This window comes from Vombatus ursinus, unplaced genomic scaffold (genome assembly GCF_900497805.2).
Source record: "Vombatus ursinus unplaced genomic scaffold, bare-nosed wombat genome assembly UNPS02014832.1, whole genome shotgun sequence".
Classification (NCBI taxonomy): domain Eukaryota; kingdom Metazoa; phylum Chordata; class Mammalia; order Diprotodontia; family Vombatidae; genus Vombatus; species Vombatus ursinus.
Genome location: NW_020954610.1, coordinates 73,457,141 through 73,481,732, shown reverse-complemented (window position 1 = coordinate 73,481,732; position 24,592 = coordinate 73,457,141). Strand labels below are relative to the sequence as shown.

Genomic DNA, 24,592 nt, shown 5'->3' with positions numbered 1-24,592 from the left:
CCTGTGTGACCCTAAGAAATCACAAAGCTAACTGCCTTTTTTCCTCAACTGTACAATGGAGGTAACAATAGCACCTTCCTCACAAAGTTATGAGCATCAAATGAGATATTTTTGAAGTGCTTAGCACAGTACTGTGAGAAATGAATATTACTCTCTTATATTTAATATCTAATTACTGCATTTAGGTCCAAGGTTTTTTCCCTTTTCTACTTCCTCAAACAAAAACCAACCATTGTGGGAAATCTCTCTTAGAGATTTGCTCAGGCCAAGATATAATCAGACAGTGAAAGAAATTCTAAATTTAGGCTAATGGGTTTATTCCTGCTCATTGTATTTGTCCTGAGCAAGGTTGGAATTGGGGGTGGGGAGTTCATTCTCCCTATTATCAAGATAGGTGATGTGGAAATTGATATCTGTTTGACCAAGATTTTAGTGACCTAAGTCAGGTACACCACGACCTTCATTTTAATGTATTCCACACCTCTCATTGTGTTAAGCAATCCAAGTTGATTGCCACCCATTGGGAATACCCCCTCTTTAAAAGCCATATAAATGTGACCTCACCACCATTAGAGGTCTTTGGTTTAAGAGAAACGGCCAAATGACCATCTTTTTATTAATAACCTGCTGGCCTTATTAACAAAATGATTAAATTACCCAGAAACTATGTCAGAACTTTTTAATCGTCACAGGTTCTGGCACATAGTAGGTACTTAATAAATGCTTGTTCCTCTTCCCCTCTTTAGTACCTTTAAGCTCTAAATATTTGATATTAAGATTGCATTTCTTTGAGTGATCATGTCTTCAGATTTCACTGCCTCTACTACCAAAGTGTTAGCAAGTAAAGGTTTCATAAAACAAAACAAAACAAAAATTATGCCAAACGGGCAAGTGTCATTGATGATTTATTCATTTGTTAAGTGTTCAAAATGCTGGTATGCGAAAAGTGGTCTCCAGTGCTTAAAGCATTTCTTAACGTAAAAGTTTCCTTTACTATTTTGCTTACAGTAAACATTACAAACATTTTCCCTGCTGCAAAAATAACCTTATACCTGCGAACTAATGAGTTGGTGCTAGTGACTTGCAGTTTAAGTACTTAAATTCTTATGTAAGCTATTATGTTTCTTGTGTATTTTAGTTGTCTCGCTGAAATGGAAGACATGCTTCCTCCTGGTAAAGCAGTTTTGTATACTTGGAGTGATCCCATAGGTTCTAGAAAACTGACCTGGAAATGTGGGAAGACCCGTGGTGAAGTAACACAAAAAGATGTATGTATTTTGATTGGAGTTTACAATTGTAACTGATTTCTGTATCCTCTTTGGCTCACCTGTTCTAAGGATATGTTCATCTAGAAAGATGATAGTGTGGAATGTAGTACATAATCTTTTAGAATAGTAACAGTTTTAAAGTAAATCAGAACTTAAACTCAGATGATTTTATTTTCTTCGCTTCATTGTGTATTTGTATCTTAATTTATAGAATAGGGCAAACTGTTCTTAGAAAAGTACATTCCAAGTCTTCTACATAGATATATTTTCTGTGACCTGTGAGAAATTATCTGAAGAAGAAATACATGAATATGCCCTCAGTTTTATTCTTTTTTTTTTAAATTAATTTATTTTGATTTATCAACAATCATTTCCATAAGCTTTTGAATTTTAAATTTTTCTCCTCCTCCCTCCTCACCTCCCTCCCCAAGATGGCAATCTGATATAGGCTATATATACATTCCTATTAAACATATTTTCACATTAATGATGTTGTAAGTAAGAATTAGAACCAATAGGAAGAACCACCAGAAAGAGGAAACAAAACACAACAGAAGAAAAAAAATAGCAAATAGTATGCTTCGATCTACATTCAAATTCCATAGTTCTTTCTTTGGATGCGGTTAGTATTTTCCATCATGAGGCCTTTGGAGATGTCTTAGATCCTTGTATTGCTGAGAAGGTTAAGTCTATCAATATTAGTCATCGCACAATGTGACTATTACTGTGTACAACATTCTCCTGGTTCTGCTCACTTCACTCAGCATCAGACCATACAAGTCTTCACAGGTTTTTCTGAAGTCTGCCTGTTCATCATTTCTTATAGCACAATAGTATTCTATTACATTCATATACCACAACTTGTTCAGCCATTCCTCAATTAATGGGCATCCTCTCAATTTCCAATTCTTTGCCACCACAAAAAGAGCTGCTATAAATATCTTTGTACATGTGGATCCTATTACCATTTGTATGGTCTCTTTGGGATACAGCCTTGGAAGTGCTATTGCTGGGTCAAAGGGTATGCACATTTTTATAGCTCTTTGGGCATAGTTCCAAATTGCTCTTCAAAATGGCTGGATCATTTCACAACTACACCAACAATGCATTAGTGTTCCAGTTTTCCCACATCTTCTCCAACATTTATCATTTTCCTATTTTGGCCGATCTGATAGGTGTGATGTGGTACCTCAGAGTTGTTTTGATTTGCATTTCTCTAATCAATCCTGAGGGTTTTTTTTGTTTTTTACTTTTTGGTGAGGCAGTCAGGGTTAAGTGACTTGACCAGGGTCACACAACTAGGAGGTGTCAAGTATTTGAGGTCGAATTTGAATTCAGGTCCTCTTGACTCCAAGACCAGAGCTCTATCCACTGCGCCATCTAGCTGCCTCGCCTGAGTTTTATTCTTAAGGTGGTCTCTGAGCTGATCTTTTGTAATAGATAACCAGGACTATACATTAGTTTCTGAAGTGAATGTTATTATATTTAATTATTGTTTAAAAAATATTTGATCTGAGGCTTATCATGGACATAATCTTATCATTTCTTTTTGTGGTAAAAAGGAGAACAAATGAGTGTAAGTACTCTTTTGCCCTACTTCGTGGTTGATTGAAAAAAGTTTAAGAACCAGTAGAATAGGCTAAGAAAACAAATTACCTGTTCACACCAGACCCACTTGGTTCCTCCTTGTAATTGCAAATTCTTATAAATGTTACAATAAAAGAAAATAGGAAAGACAGAAAAATACTAAGCTTCTTTCAGGTTTGCTGACTTACATTAAAAAAAAAAATTCAGTTTCCTTTAGTTATGTTTTCATTTCTTTCTGAGTAGAGTTATGGGAGTGTGTACTTTTTTTTTTTTAGGACATTTCCGTATTGAGGTTTCTCCTAACATAGTGATAGTATTCTCTTGATTACCTGGGAAAAATAATTTAAAATCACATCTATCTTAGAAAATTCATATTTTAGCCTATGGTATCAGCATATGATTGCTTTTAATCCAAAAGTAAACGTTATTAGACAGAAAAGGTAGTAAAAATATAATTTATTTATTAAAAAATACAATTAACTATTGTTATCTGGCATTCAGTGTGTCCAAACACTCTATTAACCAGAGAACTTCTGTATAAAATGAACTATGATAATCTATAGAAAGCATGGTTCTTGACTTCATTCTTTTATTTCCTTTCTGTGTGGTCATAGGCAAGACATAAAACCTATCAGGAACTCTGTTGATTTCTGAATGATGTAGGGACTAAATGATCTTCAAAATAACTCCTAATTTTAACAGTTAATATTTTAAACTAATTTCTTTATTCAGTATTACATATATTGCAACTTTCCCATTACCATAATAGAGTACTCCTTGGTGGTAAAGAATAATAGTTTAGCATGTTAAATTTCTCAGTAAAATTCAGTGTAACTATAAGTATTTGTTTGATGTTTGCAAGAATTTTTTTGCAGTTCTAAAGCCACAGTAATGCTGTACACTTTAAAGATCATAGTATGAGGCTGTCAGGTATTAAATCCAACTTCCAGTTTAAAGTCGTCAACAAGCATTTATTGGTCTTGTCTGAAGAGCCTTGTCTACAGTATAGTAGTCACCATTCCAGCTATAGTGAGGCAGTCTAAATGATGCCCACCTCCTTTGAAGTAGCAAACCAAAGTAAGGTAAGATCTCTGTGCGCGTAAGGTCCCAGTACCAGGCTAATAATTTTGTGGCACTGACTTTGGCTGCAACAGTGCTTCATAAGGCATATAGGTGATATGGTGAATAGAGTGCTGGATTTTGAATTGGGAAGACCTAAGTACATTTCCTTTCTCAGACAATTAATATGTGTGTGACCCTTGGCAAGTCACTATATATTCTCGTCTTCTTTTCTCGTATTTGATATGGGGATAATAATAGGACCTACTTTATAGGGTTGTGGAGAAGATGAAATGAGATCATATATGTGAAGAACTTTGCAAACCTTAGAGTTCCATATGAACATCATTCCGTATAAATAATAATTAGGCTATAGCATCTCATAAGTTCATAATTTCTTACAATTGAGTACACTGATAGTTGCTTACGAAGAAAAAGAGTAATATCAATACATATAAATGATGGTCCATAAAAGTAGAACATTAGCTTGTTGTCTTACACATGTGTAGTAATTTTTAAAATGTAGACTTTATGAGCTATTTTTTTCTTGATGTCCTACCCAGTTAGTCACTTCCCAAATAATGTGAATTAATATTAAAGTTTTTCTAAGCTAATTTTTCTCTTTGTTTTTTTTTTTACTTTGGTATAGGACATGATGACACCAATAAATTTGGGTGGGAAAAAGACCATTTATTTAGTTTCATTCTTTGAAGGCTTGCAACGCATTATTTTATTCACTGAAGATCCTAAAGTATTTAAAGTGACATATGAAAATGAAAAGGCAGAGTTGGCAGAGCAAGAAATTGTGTTGTCATTACAAGATGTTGGAATTTCGCTGGTTAATAACTATACAAAACAAGAAGTAGCCTATATTGGCATCACAAGGTTAGACATTGTGTGTGTATAAGTGTTAAATTATAGTTGAATAAGTGAATAGTCAATATTTATATAAGTGTGAATTTTTGTTTAAATTTTAAGGGAATTTAGTTTGTTTAGTTTTCATTCATTCATAATAATAATTAGGTAATTTTAGTTTGAAAATATTTTGGAGAATTTCATATAATTTTTGAGATAAGTTAAGATTGGGTTCAACACAAAATTGATAGATTGATCTCTGTGACAAGAATCCCCAATTCTAAGTTATTTTAAACAGATTTAATTTATTAAATATTACATATGTTATAATAATGATATTATTATATATTGTGATATTTTGAATAAATCTATTTTATTAAATCTGTTAGTTAATGTAGAGCAGCTAGGTGGCACAGTGAATAGAGTGCCAGGACTGGAGTCAGGAAGACTTACCTTCGTGAGTTCAAATCTAGCCTCAGACACTACCTGTGTGACCTGGAGCACCCCATTTGCTTCAGTTTCCTCATCTGTAAAAAATGAGCTGGAGAATGAAATAATGTAAACCACTCCAGTATCTGTGCCAAAAGGTCACAAAGAGTTGGACGGGACTTAAACAATGGAACAATGATAACAACACTAACTTAATATGATATTTAATAAGATAAATTGAAAAGAACAGTTGGAAATAACTGTTAAACTAAATCTTTGTACAGTAGACAATTTAGTGATCAGTAATTGCATATTTCCAAGATTATTGGGTTTAACAATTTTATTGATCCCCTAATTTTCATTTCTATAACTTTTCCTTCTCCATTTTCATTAAAAATTAAAGTGGAAGCTTCAGTAGACTCTCTGTGCATTTAAGTTAGCTGCTTCTTGCATTTTGTATTTTGTTTTACCCAGTATTTCACTTAACCTAGACTTATTTTTTTCCCTTATGAATTTAACTGAGTTAAATTATTTGTATTGACTGTTCATTTTAACCATAGTAAAAAATAGCTTTAACTTAGCTTTTTTTTTTTTTTTTTTTTGGGTCAGGCAGTCAGGGTTAAGTAACTTGCCCAGGGTCACACAGCTAGGAAGTGTCAAGTGTCTGAGGTCGGGTCCTCCTGACTCCAAGGCCAAAGCTTTATCTATTGTGCCACCTAGCTGCCCCCAAGCTTTAACTTTTCACTGTAATATTTGACCTAAGAAATGTTTTTGGTGTAACAGTAATAGGAATCTGTCTTCATTCAAGTGGAATTTTTTTGTGTTGTTTTCTCAGAAATTCTATTTTTTCCCTACCATAAAATTGGTATGCAGGTTATCTTTACTCCAAGATAATGTACTATCCAGCAAATTGTAAGGCTATTATAAAATTCTAGTTCATATCCAATGCAAGTTTTTTTAAAATAATTTTTGACTCTTATGTTGATACTTTAAAGATATTTTTGAAAATTCAGTTATATTTAATTTTCAGTCTGGAATTTTCTCCTTATTCCTCCTTCTCCCACCCATTGAGAAGACAAAAAAAAACCCACTTAAAATATGTATTTCCTCATCTGTTTCTGAAGGAAGGAAGAGAAGGAGGAAAGTAGAGAAAGTGAGAAAGGAAAGGGAAAAAATATGCTTCATTTTACACTCTCATTCTATCATATAGTGATACTTATTAAAGCAGTATGAAAATTTGTTGGGAGCAAACCTAAGGAAAGAAGAGGGGGAAGAACAACCATTTTAGAATGAATATAAGCATGATTATTTATGCTAAGTATTTAGGTCTGTTGGTTAAAATAAGAGAGAATAGTATTTGTTTTGTGTCAGCTTGTGATAGGAGTTCATTATTAAGTATTTTTACTGAAAGTTATGTACTTTTGTCATGAAATGGTAATATACTATATTATAGAAAGTTGATTTTAATTTTGTCATCACTGCTCTGGTCTTACTTTCACCTACTAGCTCGGATGTAGTTTGGGAGACAAAACCAAAGAAGAAAGCAAGATGGAAGCCATTGAGTGTAAAGCAAACTGAAAAATTAGAGAGAGAATTTAAAGAATACATTGAGATTTCGCCTTCAGAAGACAAGATTATAGAGTTGGAACCTAGTGTTTCGGTACTATTTTAAAATACTGAATTAAACTAGATTTTTTTTTCTTTTTTATCTGCCTTAATCATATGTTGAATAAAAGCATTTTTATGGATTGAGTGGTCATCTAAATCAATGATTTGTTGGTAAAATACTTTTAAAATTTTGGTTATTGTTATCAAAATGTCCAGTTTATATATTGAAATAAATATTTCTTTTGGTTTTTAAGTTAATGAATTTTTTTCTTCCCTGAATACTTACTCATTAGATCTTAGTAATTTTTAAATTGAGTAAATAGAAGTTACAAAATTTATAAACAAGATGGATAAATATCAGCATGAATTTTGTAGTGTTGGTAGGAATAGTAGCTTGGAGAGTGATATGTTTATAATTATATATGTAATGTAACATACAAACACAACCCAGATGTTTATTCTTTTTATGTATTAGGCATTTTATGTTTTATTATTGTTGTATATAAATATTACTGTTGTGATATAGCCTTGAGTAAGAAATAAAAAAGACTTATTTGTTTCAGGTTTGTTTAACACCTAGTGGTAGTAACATGAAAATTCTACAACCACATGTAATACCTGTAAGAAGAAATTACCTGCCAGCAGTAAAATTAGAATATAATACATCTGCACATCAAACGTCTTTCAGAGTCCAAATTTATAGGATACAGGTAAATGTTCCTGAAGAATACCAGCCTCTCCCCTTCCTCTGCCTAATATCAAGTACAAAGAAATAGAACCAACCAGAAATGCCTATTATTAATTTTACTTGATATTAGGGGATGGGAATACCTCAGACTTTTTATAATTCACCTTAATATCCCATAAACATATTTTACCAAGATTTCTTATTTATATAATAAAATTAGCTCTTTGATTGCTTTGTTTGAACACTAACCTGTTCTTTCTTACTCTTTGGTAGAGTTATTAATACAAGTTAGGTGACTGAAAGATGAGGGTTGAGAAGGAAAAGGAGAGGAAAATCCTTGAGTGCTAGTTATTTTTCTTGGAGAGAGAGAGAGAGAGAGAGAGAGAAAAAGAATGAATTACTTTCATAGTAGGAAATTCTAGAGTGAGAAGACAAAATCATTTGACTCATCTTATTTCTGAGTTACAGTGTGATTTTGGTTAAATAATTTTTTTTAACTTTTCTGTGCTTTATATTCTTAGCTGAAAAAAAGGAGGTTGCAATAAAGAATTGTCCAGGTCTTTTCCATCTATAAAAGTCTAAAATTTTAGGTAACTTGTATAGCTGACACAGCACAGTGTTAACCCATCTTTTTTTTTTCATTAGATACAAAATCAAATTCATGGAGCTATATTTCCCTTTGTATTTTATCCCATTAAACCTCCCAAGTCAGTCACCATGGATTCAGGTTTGTTGCTTTTGCTTCAGAGCTTTTCGTTAAAATATGTTGTCTTTTAAAATGATGAGATGAGCTAAAAATAAAATTTTGTTACAAACTGATGCTGAAATAAAATTATTTTCAAAAATTGAGTTTCTGTAGAATCATTAGAAAATTAAATTGTGTTAAAAATTAATATTCAATGCAATGAAATTGTGAAAAGAAAAAAGAAAAAATGAGCTATAGATACATTTCCAACATCAAGCCATATAATATCTGTTTATTGGGTCTATGTTTGTTTATTTGTGTATACATATATGCTATACAGTTAATAGAAATGTCACTAAAATATGATGGTAGTATTTTACTTTATTTCAAAATACAAATAACCCCTTACTTATGAACTTGACTTGGGAACCACCTATACATATGAATAGGAAATGGAAGACATCTGGGGAATATATGTCTTCCAGCCCCACTCCCCAGGGTGGGGTTTCAGTGAAGCTGTCCTTTGTATATCTGGAAATTAATTCATTCCACAGATACTTAGCAAGCATCAATTATACCACAGTACTAGGTGTTATGGGGGATAAAAATAAGTTTGGAGGCTACATGGAATGGTGATAAAATTGCTAGAATCTGAGAGTCAAGAGACCTAAGTTTCTGTTCCAGCTCTACCATAACTTGTTTTCCTTAGACCATTTCCTTCACCTCACTAGATGTAAATTTCCAAATTTCTAAGGTGAGAGAATTGGACCTGTTGATCTTTAAGATACCTTCCAACTCTAAAATTCTGAGATTCTATTATAATGACTGTTCTCAAGAAACTCATCATCTAATTATTGGATTTTGACAGATGGACACAAAGTTAAATGCCAGTTCTCTTCCATTGTGCCCCCCAAAGGAATATGGTTTGTGGTGGTTTTTTTGTTGGTTTTTTTTTTGTAGGGGAGGGGTTAGGCAGTTGGGGTTATGTGATTTGCCGAGAGTCACACAGCTAGTGAGCATTATGTGTCTGAGGCCGAATTTGAACTCAGGGCCAGTGCTGTATCCACTGTGCCACCGCCTTGGTTGATTCTTGGAATGCATTTTTCCATTCATGCAATCTTTTTTAACAGCAGTTAGGCTTGCTAGAATACTTCTTTTAAAAAATAGCTGTCCAGGGGCAGCTAGATGGCGCAGTGTATAGAGCACTGGCCCTGAAGTCAGGAAGACCTGAGTTCAAATCCGGCCTCAGACCAAACACTTGACACTTACTAGCTGTGTGACCCTGGGCAAGTCACTTAACCCCAGTGGCCCCCCCAAAAAAAAAGCTGTCCAGCAATACAACTCTTAATAAGAAACTTGGCCATATGCCATAGAGAGAACCAATATAGGATACAATAATTCATTCTAGGATATTGATTCCCTTACTCTCCTAATAGGCTATAGATTCTCAAAACTTTGAACCTCCCCTTATCTTCAGTAATGTTGATATGTGAATATGCCTCCCTAATTTTCAGAGTGTCATACTATTTAAGCACTGGACATATGACTTGTCTTTCAACTGGGCTCATACTTTTGTCCTCCCCCATGAGCTCTAGGACTTCACTCCTCTACCCTGGCTAACTTGTCACCCTATTATAATGTAACCATGTTATATATTAAATAGGTTTTACTGAGAAAATGCCAACTTTTATGGTGTAGGATATGGGGGAGAAAACACCCTGATGTCATAAAATTCGGCAAATATTGCTTTTGAGATAAACCTGTTTGACCTTGGGGAAGTCACTTCAATTCTCTGGGGTTCAGTTTTTTCATCTGTAAAATGAGAGCCATGATAGGATCTACATCTACCAGCCAGTCCCCCCTCTCCTGCCAAAAAAATGGATTAGGCTATTGGCTCCTGATCACCTAAGGGCCTATTCAATAATAAGGCCTACTCAAGTGGAATTGGGACCCATAAATTTTAGTGAATTTCCCAAGACAAAAGAAGTCTTCCTATCTTGCCCTGCTGACGAGATGTGTTGGAGGCTGCATCTATACAAACTAAGTGTTATTGTATCCTTGTTGAATAACTTCTTGTTATGTTAGGGCTGATTAAACTTGCTTTTGTTTTACATAAAGTAGACCATGAAACCTAATTTTTAATTGTTACTAAGCTTTTGTACAGTAGCCAGTAAACATTTAGGACACAAATAAAATGACTGAACAAATGATACAAGGCATGAAATAAATTAGCCCAAATCTAAGAGAAACAAGTTTCAAGAAATATTCTAATTAACTAAAATTTTGACACTACATCATTGGTACTATATTCCTTTTGATTTTCAATTCTTAGTATTAGGCCAGAAATCACCTCTTTACAAAAAATAACCCAAAATTTTTGCAGGTGTGTGCTCAGGCCCTATTACAGTACACACACAGAAAAACTATTAAAAATAAATACCACTATGGGCAGTACAAATTCAGAAACAGATTATAGGATCACAGATCTTGAGTCAGAAAGGACCTCAGAAGACATCTAGTTGAATATCCTTATTATGGAGTAGGCTTGATTCTGATTTATACCTTGTTAGTTTTAGGTTCAAAGTTGGACACGATGAAGCACCTGTAGGTCGTCGAATAATTAACAAAAGGAAGTTTAATCAACCCCAACATAAAAAAAGTTACTCACCAAGGATACTTAGTAGTTATCATTGGCTTAAAAATTTCTGTGATATGTGATTATTGCTCACAGTAGCTTCTAGAATTATAGTAAACATAGAGTACTTATATATAGCTTATATGTAGTACTAACATTTTGTTATAAAGCACTGTAAAATTAATCATGTTAATCTCTTTATACCTTTGCAGCACCAAAGCCATTTACAGATGTAAGTATTGTGATGAGATCTGCAGGGCATTCACAAATATCACGTATTAAGTAAGTATCCTACAGAGTACAGAATTGTGTACCTTGGTGTCATTTATAATTTTAGTTGGTTTAAAGATTAATCATTACTGATGCCTTCAGAGCATAGTAGGAACTAGAACTTTTTTAAACTTTTATTTTCTAAAAATGTTTTATATATGCATTTGGGGGTGTTTTATAGTGCCTTCACTTCTCAATACTATACAGCACTTTCCCTTATAGTAACAACAACAGTTAAGTAAGGTCATCTGATAAAGCCACCTCCAATGACAGAAAATGCTTTTTGCAGCTGTAGTCCAGCGAACCTTTCTCTCAAGAAGTAAATCATCTATCAGAAGCAAACTTTGATCACTTTTTATCTGAATGTCTCATTTTCCTTCTATTACATTATTATATTCATTGTGTCTTTGTGTGTTTCTGTTTTCTTTAGTGTGTATCAGTTCATACCAGCACTTTCTACATTTCTTTGAATTCTTCCTGTCATTCCTTACAGTGTGCAACGTTCTACTAAAATCATACTACCTATCAGTGGGCACCTAATTTGTCTCTAGTTTCTTGCCACTACAAAAAAGTATATTGTGAATATTTTAGCATGTATGGGACTTTGTATTTTCTTCTTCCCGGAGTATTTGCCAAATCGTGGGATCACTGTTTCCAAAATAGTTTCATGATTTTGCAGTTCTACTAGCAGTATAACCTATCCTATTTGTGAAACACCTTTTTCCTGCAGCTTTTTTATCGCCTCCTTTACCTTCCTCCAAATATGACTTCTGTCACATTCTTACTATTTTAAATTTTGCTTGGGATGAGAGAACCCAGGGATACAATCCGCCAAAAGATACTTGGTGTACTTTACTTTTGGCATAAATCTAAGACCAAGAAAACGTCCTTCGACACTCAGCAGCTGACTTCTTGATGTCTAAAACTGAACTCATCATCTTTGTCTCCAAATTAATATCTACCCCTCTTCTTGAACTTGCCTGTTTCTATCTAGGGCACTGCTGTCCTTTCCAGTCACCTGGATATACAACCTCACCATTGTTCATGGCTCCTCATTCTCCTTCACTTCATATACCTAGTCAGTTGTCAGTTCTTGTTGTTTCTACCTCCACAGCATCTCTCAAATTCTTGCCCTTCTTTTTACTCACATGGATACCATCCTAATTCAGGCCTTCATCTCCTCTCTCCTGGATTATTGCAGTGGCCTCTCCTTTAATTCATCTTCAACATAGCTGTCAAAGTGATTTTCTTTAAGTATATGTTTGACCATGTTATTTCATTTGTTAGTAAAATCCAGGGATTACCTTCTTCCTCTGATCAAATATAAGTATCTGTATTTAGCTTTTAAAGACCTTAATAAGATGGCCTCACCTAACTTTCTAACTTTATTATCCATTACACATCACTCCTCTTCCCATACTCTGTGTGCAGTCCTTATTGACTTTCTTGCTAATCCTCACACATAACACTCTAATCTCCTTTTTCCATGCCTTTTACTGGCTTTCTTCAATGCCTAGAATGCCATATAAAATTTTGTTCAAGCATAACCTTGTTATATGAAGCCTTTCCTTATTCCCCTAGCTGCTAGTGCCCTTCCCTCCTACTCTCTCAAAAATTTACTTTGTATTTATTTTGCATTTTGTTGTTGTTGTTGTTAATGTGTTGTTTCCCCTAAATGGGATGTGAGTTCCTTGAGGGCAAGAATGTTTTATTTTTGCTTAATACCCAACTTACCAAATGCTTGTTCTTTGCTTTCTTGATTGATTCCTTACTAGGCAACTGCTGTTCTTTTCATCATTTGTCTCATGTTCCTAGTCCCCAGACTGCTAGTCAGTAAATATTCACCTAGTTAGCCTAATAGTTCACCTTTTTTCTTTTGTTCCCAACTTGATTTGAAGACCCTATGCTTACATTGTCACACAATACGTACATGATCAGCAAGATGACAATATCAACTGCCTCTAGGCTGTATAATTTCTACCACATTTTTGCCTTTAGCCAAAATTTTTACTACACCTGCTCCTGAGGTAGATAATTGGTTTGTAAATGCCCTCTTTACCTTCCTTGCTTACCTGGTAAATAAGTGGGCAGCAGAGACCTGTTTGCCAACTTTGCCCCTTATCTTTCAAGACTACTTCTTAACCCCTTCAATTCCCATCTAGCCAATCAAGAATGATTGCTGACAGCTGGGTGAAATTTATATAGTCCTTGAAGATTATCAAAGCACTTTGTAGACATTTTCTTAATTGATCCTCATAGCCCTGTGAAATAGCAGCTCTTGTTATCCTTATTTTATGGATGAGAAAACTGAAGCATAGAGACTTTATGTGACTTCTCCAATCACATAGCTAGTAAGCATCAAAGGAGGGTTTCCATCCCAGGTCTTTGTGACTCCCAACTTTAGCAGTCTGTCTCCTATACTATGTTTTCATGAGAGGAAGAAGATAACTTAATGATGACCTAGAGCAGGGTTTCTGAAATATTTTGGTCTTGAGACCCCTTTATTCTTTTGAAATTCATTAAGCTTCTCAAAACACTTTTTTTATGTAAATTATATCTATTGATATTCACTATACTACAAATTAGAACTTAGATATTTTGAAAGTATTTATTCACTTAAAAATAATAATAAACCCATTACATATTAAAGAAGATCTTCTTTAATAATTATTTGGTGCTGATATTGGACAAATCCAAGCAAAACATCAAGTCCAATGGTAAGGCAGAGAATAATTCTCCAGATGATAGATTAACTCAGTCTTCATATTTGCAACAAAACTTTTAATTCACAGATCATATGCCCTGGGAAAACTTCACCATATACTAATGAGAGAATGAAAGTAGAAAAAGCAAATAACATCTTAATATTACTATAAGCATAGTTTTGACCTCATGGATCCCCCTGAAAAGCTCTTGGAGGTCTTCCCACCACACTTTGAGAACTGCTGTTCTAGAGTGATCTTTTACCATCAAGAAGTGATGGAACAGAATTGAAAAGGCCTCATTTTGCCTGAAAAGGGAACAAGTACAGCTAGTTCTCACTCTGTTCAACAACTGTCAGCCATCTTCAGGTGCTGCCTCAAAGCCTAACTAATTTTTAACAAGTATTTTTGTAAATTCACTATATGGAAAATTATATTAAAAGCAGAGCAAAAAGGAAACAACCTAGCACCATAGAATGAGCACTGATCTCAGCATCAAAAAACAGATTCCAGTCTTGGGTACCACTACTTCTTAGCAATAAGAGGCAGTTGCTGGTACAGTGGACATAGCACTGGGCCTGGAGTGAGGAAGACCTGAATTCAAATGTGGCCTCAGACACTTACTAGCTGTGTGACCCTAAGTAAGTCATTAAAGTTTTTCTGCCTCAGTTTCCTCACATGTAAAATGAGGATGATACCACGTAACTCCTAAGGATGTTGTGAGGATAAAATGTGATGTTTGTAAAGTGCTTTGCTAACCTAAAAGCACTGTAAGTTCTAATTATGATGATGATGATGATGTGACTGTGGGCAAAAATTTAATCTTTCAGAGCTTCACCTTCCTCATCTGCAAAATAACCATAAGAAGAGTTGCCTTATTTAATAGTGTTGATGTGAGGAAAGCACTTTGAAAAAATTTTAAATGCGATATAAATGCTAATTACAATAATTATTATCATACTTTTAATTACTTTGTTATTGTTATCTCTGCTTACTGTACCTACATTGACTGTTAATATAGTTGCAGTCATAACATTGAATTTGTATTTATTAAATTTGTGGTTAATTTGTTAAGGGCTCCTTTGGTTAAAAAGTGCTATTCTTAATGCACTAAATTGGTATTCATTAAAAACTTTCTACTTTCTCATATAGGTATTTTAAAGTGTTGATACAAGAAATGGACCTCAGATTAGATCTGGGATTTCTTTATGCTTTGGCAGATCTCATGGCAGAAGCTGAAGTGACTGAAAAACATGAGGTATGAAAAATTATTATTAAAATTGAGTTAGGAATTAGAAGGAAAAGTAATTAAATACCTTATTCAGACTGAATCTTTTTTTAAAAGTTATGTTATATAATCACAATGTATACATTGGTAGGAGTCACATTTTCTTGTTATATTAGCTAGTGATATGACAGAAATAACCTGAGTATCATTTTAGTTAATTAGCAAATAAAGGGAAGTGTTTCAAACTCAGAAGGGAGCATAGAGGGTAATATTATGAAGGTACTATGCTTTTTTTTCCCCTTGATCCTTTTGGATGTTAATATGTTTTTGTTGTTTATTGAGGACTTATGGGAGTTTAGGAAATTTTTTCTAGGATAGCTCCTTGGATACTTCATGTGGAAGGAATTAAAAAGAGATTAAAAGTAACAGCTGTTTGTTGGCAGATAACAGTAGCTGATATTTATATAGTGCTTTAATATTTGCAAACACTTTTCATATATTATCTTACAAAAACAACTTCATTTTGAGTAATCTGTGACTCTCTTTGTTTCTTCCCACTATAGTCCAGGCTTTATTTTGAAGAATGATTACCTGCATAGGGTCCATAAAAAACATTTTGTTACAGAGTATTATGGCAGGGAAATTTTTGTACCTATGTTAACAGAACACTCTAATCATGATTAGAGGGATGTTTTTTTTTTTTTTTAAAAAGCTTACTTCTGTAGAATTTTTTGTTGTTGTTGTTGGGGTGGGGATGAGGCGGGGGTGGTAATTTAATTAGCTGCACAAAAATCCTGCTCTATGCCTCGTCATGGTATGGGTGTGATCTTGAGTTCCTGAGAAGTCAACCACAGTCTAAGATGGAAAGGCTTCAAGTATGAGCCTAATGAAATCAATTCTACTTTCTGAAGCTCAGCCATAGTCAGTACAGAAAGGTTTATCCACAGAAAGTTGGCCACCAAGTAATATTTTTTTTTGGCCTTTATCACTCCCGAAACTGACAAGAATGCAAAATAGGACTTCGTTCAGTTTTGGTCCCTTCTGCCTTTACGCTGATTGTGGTAAATTGATATAAAAGGGGGAGAGGATACCCCAATTCTTGAAAATTTAGAACATTTACAATACTTATTTGCTTTTGGATTTCTTATTGTGTTTTCTTTATCTGAACTGGAGAGAGTCCTGTTATTAGAGTTAGGAAGAACTCAATTCAAATATAGCTCTTAGGTTCATAAGACCATAGGTTTAAAGTATGAAGACGTCTTGGAGGTCAGTCTAATCCCTTTAAATTATGAAATAAGAAATGTGAGCTCGGAGAGATTGTGACCAAGGTCACATAGAGTTTATGATTCCAAATCTAGTATTCTTTCCGCTGTACTACACTGTCCCTATTCTAGCTAAATACATGACCATTGTCAAGTCACTTAGCCATTCTGACCCTTAGTGTTTCCTTCTATTTAAAATGAAAATAATAACATGTATAGCACTAGCCCATCTGAATTGTTGTGAAGCTCATGTGAGGTACATTACGTTATGTGCAATGCAAACCTTAAAGTGTTTATAAATTTCAGTTATTGCTGGCATCATTCAACTCCCATTGAGCTGACAGACTATTTGTTATTGCTCATTTTTTTCAGTCATATCCAACTGTTTGTGACTCCATTTGGAGTTTTCTTGGCAAGGGTACTAGAGTGATTTGCCATTTCCCTCTCCAGATCATTTTATAGGTGAGAAAAATGAGACAAACTGGGTTAAGTGACTTGCCCAGAGTCACACGGCTAGTAAGTGCATGAAGCTGGTTTTGAACTCTGATCTTCTTGACTCCAGGCCTGGCTCTTTATCCACTGTGCCACCTAGCTGCCCGTATTGTTAATTAATTAATTAATTAATATGACAGCCCATTTGAGCAAATTAACTCTAATTCTTACTGGTATTCTCCATTAGTCAGTCAATAAGCATTTATTAAGTGCTTACTATGTGCCACACATTATACTAAGTCCTAGAGGTTCAAAGAAAATAAAAAAATAATCCTCCCTCAGGGATTCCTCATTAGAATGGGAGCTCTAATGGGGTCATGTAAATAGTTATGTACATAAATATATGTAGAATAGATTGAAAGAAAGGCACTGGCATTTGAGAGAGAAAGGGACTGGAAAAGCTTTCCCTGCAAAAGATGGGACTGAGCTGTTTCTTACAGGAAGCAAGGCAAGTGAAGGTATGTGAAAGGAGAGCATCCAAGCATGAAGGGTAACCAGGGCAAAGCTGCAGATATCAGAGAGGGAGTGTTGTGTACAAGGAACAGCAAGAAAGCCAACATAGCTAGATCTAGAGTACATGGAGAACAGTTGAGTATGAACAAATTAGAAAGAGCAGTGTAGTTCTACTCTCATACTTGCCTCCCCCCCACAAGAATGGACAGTGAGATAAATCTGTGTGAACATAACCCATTTCCATGAGACCCCACAAGCACTCAGCCTGCTAAGCTCCTCTCCCCAAAGAATTCAGCCCCAGAGCACCATTAATTACCTAGTGGAGGATCAGGACCATCTTTGGAAGCAGTTCCTACTTGAAGAGAACATCTTTTCCCATTTTTCCCCTCCTCAGTTTTCCCAGTGACCACTCCTACTGTAGCTTCTTTATGGTGACTCCAGCCTTTGGGAGACTCCCTCAACCTAACTGGGGACTCTGGTGTCTTTTGCCCTAGTTTCCTGCTTGTCTTGAGACCCAGTGTAGAATGATTTTTCTGGTAATATCTGGAAAGTTTAATTTAAGAAACCCTTGACTTGCTGAGAATGAGAGTGTTCCCTGGTATACCAAAATCACAATGCCTATGATGGGGAAGTAATATAACTGTGAATGTCAAGGAACTACCCCTGTGCCCCAGGAATGAGAACCTCTCGGGGACACATACACACCCACCCTGACATGGGCAAGATCTGACCTTCTCTGGAAACCAGACTCACAGACCAGAGATGTAGAACATGGTCTGGATACTTACAGATTTTGCACAGGAATATAGGAGATACCCACAAATGGTGGGGAGATAGTCTAACCCTCAGTTCACTAAGAGTGATGGAGGGGGAAATGTAATCACATGCCATTGAGAATGAGAAGCAGAAGGTCAAAAACATTCTTGGGGATGAGTAGGGAAAGGGTCCTTATGAAATCAAAATAATGATCAGTGGACAATTTAAAAAAAAACTGGAAATTTGGAAAGAGGCCAGGTTATAAAAGAGTTTCACAAAAACTATATTTGATTTTGGAGGAAATAGGAAATTTGAAGGAGGAATCAGTAGATTTTATTGATTAGGAGTATATGACATAGTCAGGCTTATACTTTAGAAAATCACATTGACAGGTGAGTGTAGTGTGGACTTGAGTAGATAGAGACTTGAGAAAGGGAGACTGTTTAGAAGGCTTTTGCAATAGTTGAGGCAAGAGGGGATGAGAACTTGAACTAGGGTAGTAGCTGTGTGAGTAGACAGAAGGGAATATATACATAAGAGATGTTGTGAAGGTAAAAATAGAAATTTAACAGATTGGACACAAATTTTATGATCTTGGATGGCTGAGAGGATCCTGGTACCATTAATAATAGGGAATTTGGGATTGGGGGAGATTTTAGAGGGAAAAATCAGATGAGTTTGGCATCTCTTTCACATGTGGGATATCTGTCTCAAGATGTTCAGTAGGCAGTAGCTGGTATAGGACTGTAGCTCACAGAAAGACTAGGTCCAGGCCTATAAGTCTAGGAAACATTGACATAGATAATAATTGAATCCATAGAAGTCCATTGAAATCACCAAGCAACAGAATATAGATGGAGAAGAGATAAAGGCCCAAGACAAAGCTTCGGGAGATATCCATAGTGATCCTGAAATGAATAGCAAACCAGACAAAGAAGCTAAGGAAGAGTAGTCAGAGAGCTAAGAGGAGAACCAGGAGAAAGAAGTGTCACGAAAATCAAGAGAGGCAAGTGACCAAAAGGTGAAGGTGAAGGTGATGAACAGTATTAAGTACTCCAGAAAGATAAACAAGAATGAAGAGTCTTCTGGGTTGTATAACCAAAAAAGATGGAGAATTAGACATTTTCTTTGATCCTAGAGAGAGAATTAGACATTTTCTCTGATGATTTATGACCTCCCAAATCCTCCAAAACATAAAGTATGTGCCAAAGATATAGCAACTTCAGCTGTAATTTAGAACACCAAGAACACAAAAGATTTAAAAGTTCCATGAACTAATGCTTACCTTACGCTCCCTCAGCATCTTCTCCTCCACTTTGCCACTGGCAGTGAGGCTACACTAGCTGACTTGATCCATAGGCTTGCGACAAAATACAGCCTCACACCTTGTGAAGACTCAGCAAACTCCAAATTGCAGGAATTTGCTGAGACCTTGATAACCAGTGCTGTAGATCTCTATAGGATATCCTCTCCTCCATTGTGCTTTTGGCAGTGAGACTGCACTGGCTTACCCAACCCATAGGCTTGCAACAAAACACAACCTCATACCTTCATCCCCTTCTCCTTGAATCTTAGAGATTTGAATTCCAAATAGTAGAAATAAACCCCAACTGCAACAGCACCAGTGTGGCAGTGCTCTTAACTATCAGGTCAGGAAATTGAGGAACAGTTGGGAATAGGGCAGGACATTATATGTATGGGACTATGATTCACTTTACCAAGCCTGAGGGAAAAAGCATAGCATCCAGCTGAGGCCAATTCTGTCCCTGTAAAAGTCACTTGGGACTAAGACCTAAGCAGGTAAACTAAATTATCCATTGTGGGAGCAGGCTGAAACTCTTTTCGAGATCTAGCCCCAGGGAAACTACTGTCAGAGGGGAGGGAGTCAGAAAGTGAGTAATAGGGAAAAAATAAGAAAAAAAGATGAATGGAATAAAATTCAAAGTCCTTGAGCATAAGCAGGTAAATGAACTGGGAAAACATTGACAGCAGAAGGAAACGTGGCCTCCAGATCTGTGAGATCAGACCTCTAAGAATAAATATTATAAAACATGGGAAAGTGATTTAATACTCGATGGGACAGAAGACCCTTTGGAATTTAAAGAGATCATGAAAACGCAACACCCTCTTCCTGAACAGTTTAAAAGAGAACTGAGAATTATGAAAGCAAAATTTATTGCCTGCAGAACAAAAATAATTTGCACAATAGAAAAATTTGTATCTGTAATGGCAAGTCTCCCCAAAGAAATAAAGGATAATTGATTGAGAATGTAAATAACATTTGTGAAGGATAATCTAGATGAAGAAAAGCAAAAAGCAGTAACATTAAAAGAAAACATGTTCTTTCGTAAAGCAAATCATAATGATTTCAAAGATAGGATACACAGAGACAACCTAGGGTTTAAAGGTCTTGCAGAAGAACACATGTCAAAAACCTGAACACCTGAACACAAGAACATGGAAAATGAAATAGCAATTGAAAGAAAGCAAAGATCACCTGGGAAGAAATTCTAAGATTGCAAACTCCAAGATACATAGTGGCTAAATTTAACGGTTCAATTCAGAAACAACAAATTCTGTAATCTATCTGAGAAAAGACCTTCAAATACAAAGGAAAGGAAATTCAAATAACACAAAACCATTCTGTACCCACCAGAAATTATAGGAGGGTATGGAATAATGCGTTCCAAAGATCAGTAGAGCGCATCATAAAAGGTCAGGGTGACCTACCATGTAAATCTGACCTGAACTCTAAATTTAAAAAAAAAAAAAAGATGAATATTAAGCAATAAAAGGGAGATCAAAACATTTTTGGAAAGAAAACCAGACCAGAAGAGATTATTTGCTTCTCTAATACACCAGACAACAGAAATGCAGGAGGGATGAACAAATACAGAAGCCAAGAACAGAATAGCAAGAGTGACAACAGAGAGACTAGTAACAGACTAATTTCTAAGTGGACACAAGGAGTCAGAGGTGAATGTGAAAGTCAAGTAGAGGTAATGGTGGAGTGGTTGGCCTGGGGCATTATGGGCAGAACCTCAAGATATAACACCTACAGGTGAATCAGTGTTTTTTGGGGGACTCCATTAAAAATAGGATGGTGCATGGAAGAATGGAGGAAAGAGGATAGAAGGGAGTATGTGATGTGTCTAACTCAGGTTGAAAGCTGACAGTGAGGTCAAGGTCCCTATGATCTCTCAGGAAGAGAACCTGCAAGGGAGTGGGTAAAGAGGAGGGAGGAAGATTTGAAAAGGGGAAGGGAAAAAGAGAGGCCTTATTTTGGCCTTAGGGGATTTGCTACTTGTAAAGATTATTTGTCCTGACTTAGGAGGGAGAGAGAGAGTTGGAACTCTTGGGGGCAGCTGGCAGATATGGAAGTGGGAGGAAAAGGAAAGGAGAGGAGCTTCTGAGGCAAATGGGGCAGGCATATAACCAGGAGGAGGGTATGAGATCGCAGGGAACAGCATAATCAGGGACATGGAGGGGCAGGTCCTGCCATAGAGAACTGTCCTTTCTGTCACTTGAAGAAATTGAATATTTCTGGGAGTGAGTTATAATGGAAAAGAGAATCTGTGAGGCAGGTTCTACAAGGCAGTATTTGAAACTACTTAGAAGGAAGAACCTAGAATGAATACTTTGGAAGTTTTGACTTGAGGAGGAATGCAGATAATAGAGAGATACTCAATAAGTTTAGGGGGTCATGAAGGAGGGTCTAGAGTGGACAGGAAGTGAGTGAGTGAGAGAAATTCTCTCTGGAAAAGAGTGCAAAAAATGAAAATGAAATTCTTAAAAACTAATAACTAGGACTATTTGAAGGGGGAGGAGAGGAAGTTAGAATCTACTGAGAGGAATAAAGAGGGGAGGAATTAAATAATCAGATAAAAGCAGGAAAGAAAAAACTAATAAGCAAAAGTCCAAAGGGAAAAGAGGTGACAAAGTAGAAAGAAGAATCTAGAGTGAGGGGAAGAGAGTCAGTGGGAATAGGGCCTTCTTTAAAAAGATTAAGCTAAAGCAACTAAACAGACGTAGTATAGAAAGGAGAACCAGGGAGGATCATAACTTGGAAAACACTCCAGAGACTCAGGAAAATATAAACCTAACTCTCATAACTTTAGAAGTTAATGGATTAAAAATGAATAAAATACACCAATAAAACCAATAAAATGAAAATGAGCAACAGATTGAATAAGAAAACAAAACTCTACAATCTGTTGAAAGAAGCATATTTAAAAACAAAATAAAACTCTGAGAGGTTGGAAAAAATTTTCTACACATCAAGTGAATCCAAAAAAACAGCCCTTGCAATCACATTATCTGACAAAACAAAAATAACAATTCAAAAATAAGAAAGAAATAAACAAGGAAACTGCATTATGCTTTAAGGAACCTTAGACAATGCAATATCAATAGTAAACCTATACTCTCCAAATACCTTGACATTCAAATTCATTAAGGAAACATTAACTGAGCTATAAGAAAACAGAGACAGTAACACAATAGTGACAAGAAACTTCTATGCCCCTCTCTCAATTTGGGTAAGTCTAATAGAAAGATAAAAAGAAAAATACGGAACTGAACAAATTGCAGTAGTTAAAAGACTTACAAAGTCTTCTAAATGGGACTGCAAAATGGGGCAGTGTCCTCTCCGTCACCTGTAGAGATTGGAATATCTCAGTATCATATGGAACTTTTTTAAAAAAAAATGACCATGCATTAGGGCACAGAAGTATTGCAAACAAATAACTTAAAAGAAAAAAACAAACAGCAGCAACCAAAAGGAGAAAGAGTAAATACCATCTTTACAGACGACAATGCAATAAAAAAAGTCTTTGGTTCAAGAACTACAAACAAATGACATAGACCTACGTGGAGATTTAATATGTGTGGGTCAAAGAACAGATTATTATGTTCTTTGAAATTACAAATTACAATTTGTTCAATTACAATAAGTTCAATTACGAAGAAATTATTGTGATTATAAGACAATAATTATGTAAAAGAAAATTGTATTGATGAAACAATGTACCAGAAATTCTGGTATGCCGGTAAAGCAGTTCTCAGAGGAAAAATCATATCCCTACCAACTTATATTCACACAATAGAAAAAGAGAGATTAATAAGCTCAATATGCATTTAAAACAATAGAAAGCCAGCAAATAAACACACCTAAAATAAGCATGAGACGAGGTAAGGGGGTGGGAGGCTGGGGAAAGGGTACTCTTGTTGCAGGACCTCAGGTTTTTTGATGAAATATGAAAAGTGAGATCCTCATCTGTGAGGGTGAAATAACATACTATGGGAAACTTGGGAGAGATTTAAACAGGAGTAAAATCAAAAGGTATAAAGAAGTTTTTGATACTATTTGCTATTTTTTTTTCTTCTGTTGAGTTTTGTTTCCTCTTTCTGGTGGTTCCTCCTATTGGCTCTAATTCTTCCTTGCAACATCACTAATGTGAAAATATGTGTTTAAGGAATGTATATGTATTGCCTATATCAGATTGTGCACCGTCTCGGGGAGGGTGATGGGGAAGAAGGGGGAGAAACATTTTAAACTCAAAAGAATATGGAAGTGATTGTTGATAAATCAAAATAAATTAATAAAAAAAAAGTTTTTGCTAAATGGCAAGATAAGTCTCAGGCTCTTTCTGGAGAAATCAGTGAAGAAGCTAGAAGAGTTTAATTGCAAGCCCCAAGTAACAAGCAATCTCATTCCAGGGAACACTTGATCACCTTACTTTACATTGCTTACAATGCATGTTTTGGAATTGAAAGTTACAGTTGCAAAGTTGACAAGATCCTCCAAACTAATTTAACATGTTCCTGTAGAGCAAAAGTCAGCATAGAAGAGCACCACTGAAAATTTGATGGAAAATATGATTTGAGATTACAAAATATAAGATGACAAAGATCTACTACCCAGCAGATTTTATGCCTGCATATTATGAATATTCTCTTCAAAAAGTCTTTCAAGTATATTAGATATGGTTAGCACCAAACAACATGATAAAAAATTGAAATTCAATTATATTCTGATGGAATGTGAGTGTTGGTGGACTTAGTGGGCTATTTTGGAATTAGCCATTTGTGTAGAGAGGATAGACTTGTTAGAAATAAAAATTAAACCAGAAGGCATAAAGATGAGAAAACAACATGCTCTGCCACTGCTTGTTGAATCAAGTGGTCAACACTTAAAATTGGCATTTGAACAAATTAGAGACCTTGGACTCTTTCATGGTTTGTTTGTTTGTTTTTAATAATTGCAATAGATACAAAAGTCACACCTAAACAAAAATGTTAGAAAGAAACTCAAGACACATCTCAAGCAGCATATGCTTAATCTTCTTACTAAGAAGAGAATCATAAAAGCCAAGGGATTATGTCATCACTAATTTGTGGTACCAGCTCATGGGTTGTTAGAGAGAATCTATCAACAAACATTTTTACGTCCCTTTTATGACTAAGGCTCTGTTTGATATTGGTATACAAAGACAAAAACAAAACAGTTCCTGCCCTCAAGCAGCTTATGTTTTATTGAAGAAAAATAGGACAATAAACAGTAGAAAAAGATAATACTGGGCAGTATTACCTCACAAATTATCAAAAAGCTGAAAA

At 35.3% G+C, this 24,592-nt stretch overlaps 1 protein-coding gene across 3 annotated transcripts in view; it reads left to right on the top strand.

Annotated features, from left to right (window-relative positions):
* The window catches only part of LOC114025632 (vacuolar protein sorting-associated protein 13A-like), a 282,189-nt gene that overhangs the window by 212,824 nt on the left and 44,773 nt on the right, over positions 1-24,592 (top strand). For all 3 annotated transcript variants that reach the window (XM_027839097.1, XM_027839099.1, XM_027839098.1), the window contains exons 53-59: positions 1,139-1,268; positions 4,564-4,799; positions 6,705-6,858; positions 7,370-7,516; positions 8,140-8,221; positions 11,027-11,096; positions 14,939-15,044. In XM_027839097.1, the coding sequence (XP_027694898.1) occupies positions 1,139-1,268; positions 4,564-4,799; positions 6,705-6,858; positions 7,370-7,516; positions 8,140-8,221; positions 11,027-11,096; positions 14,939-15,044 (925 nt within the window). The remainder of the gene's footprint in view (positions 1-1,138; positions 1,269-4,563; positions 4,800-6,704; positions 6,859-7,369; positions 7,517-8,139; positions 8,222-11,026; positions 11,097-14,938; positions 15,045-24,592) is intronic.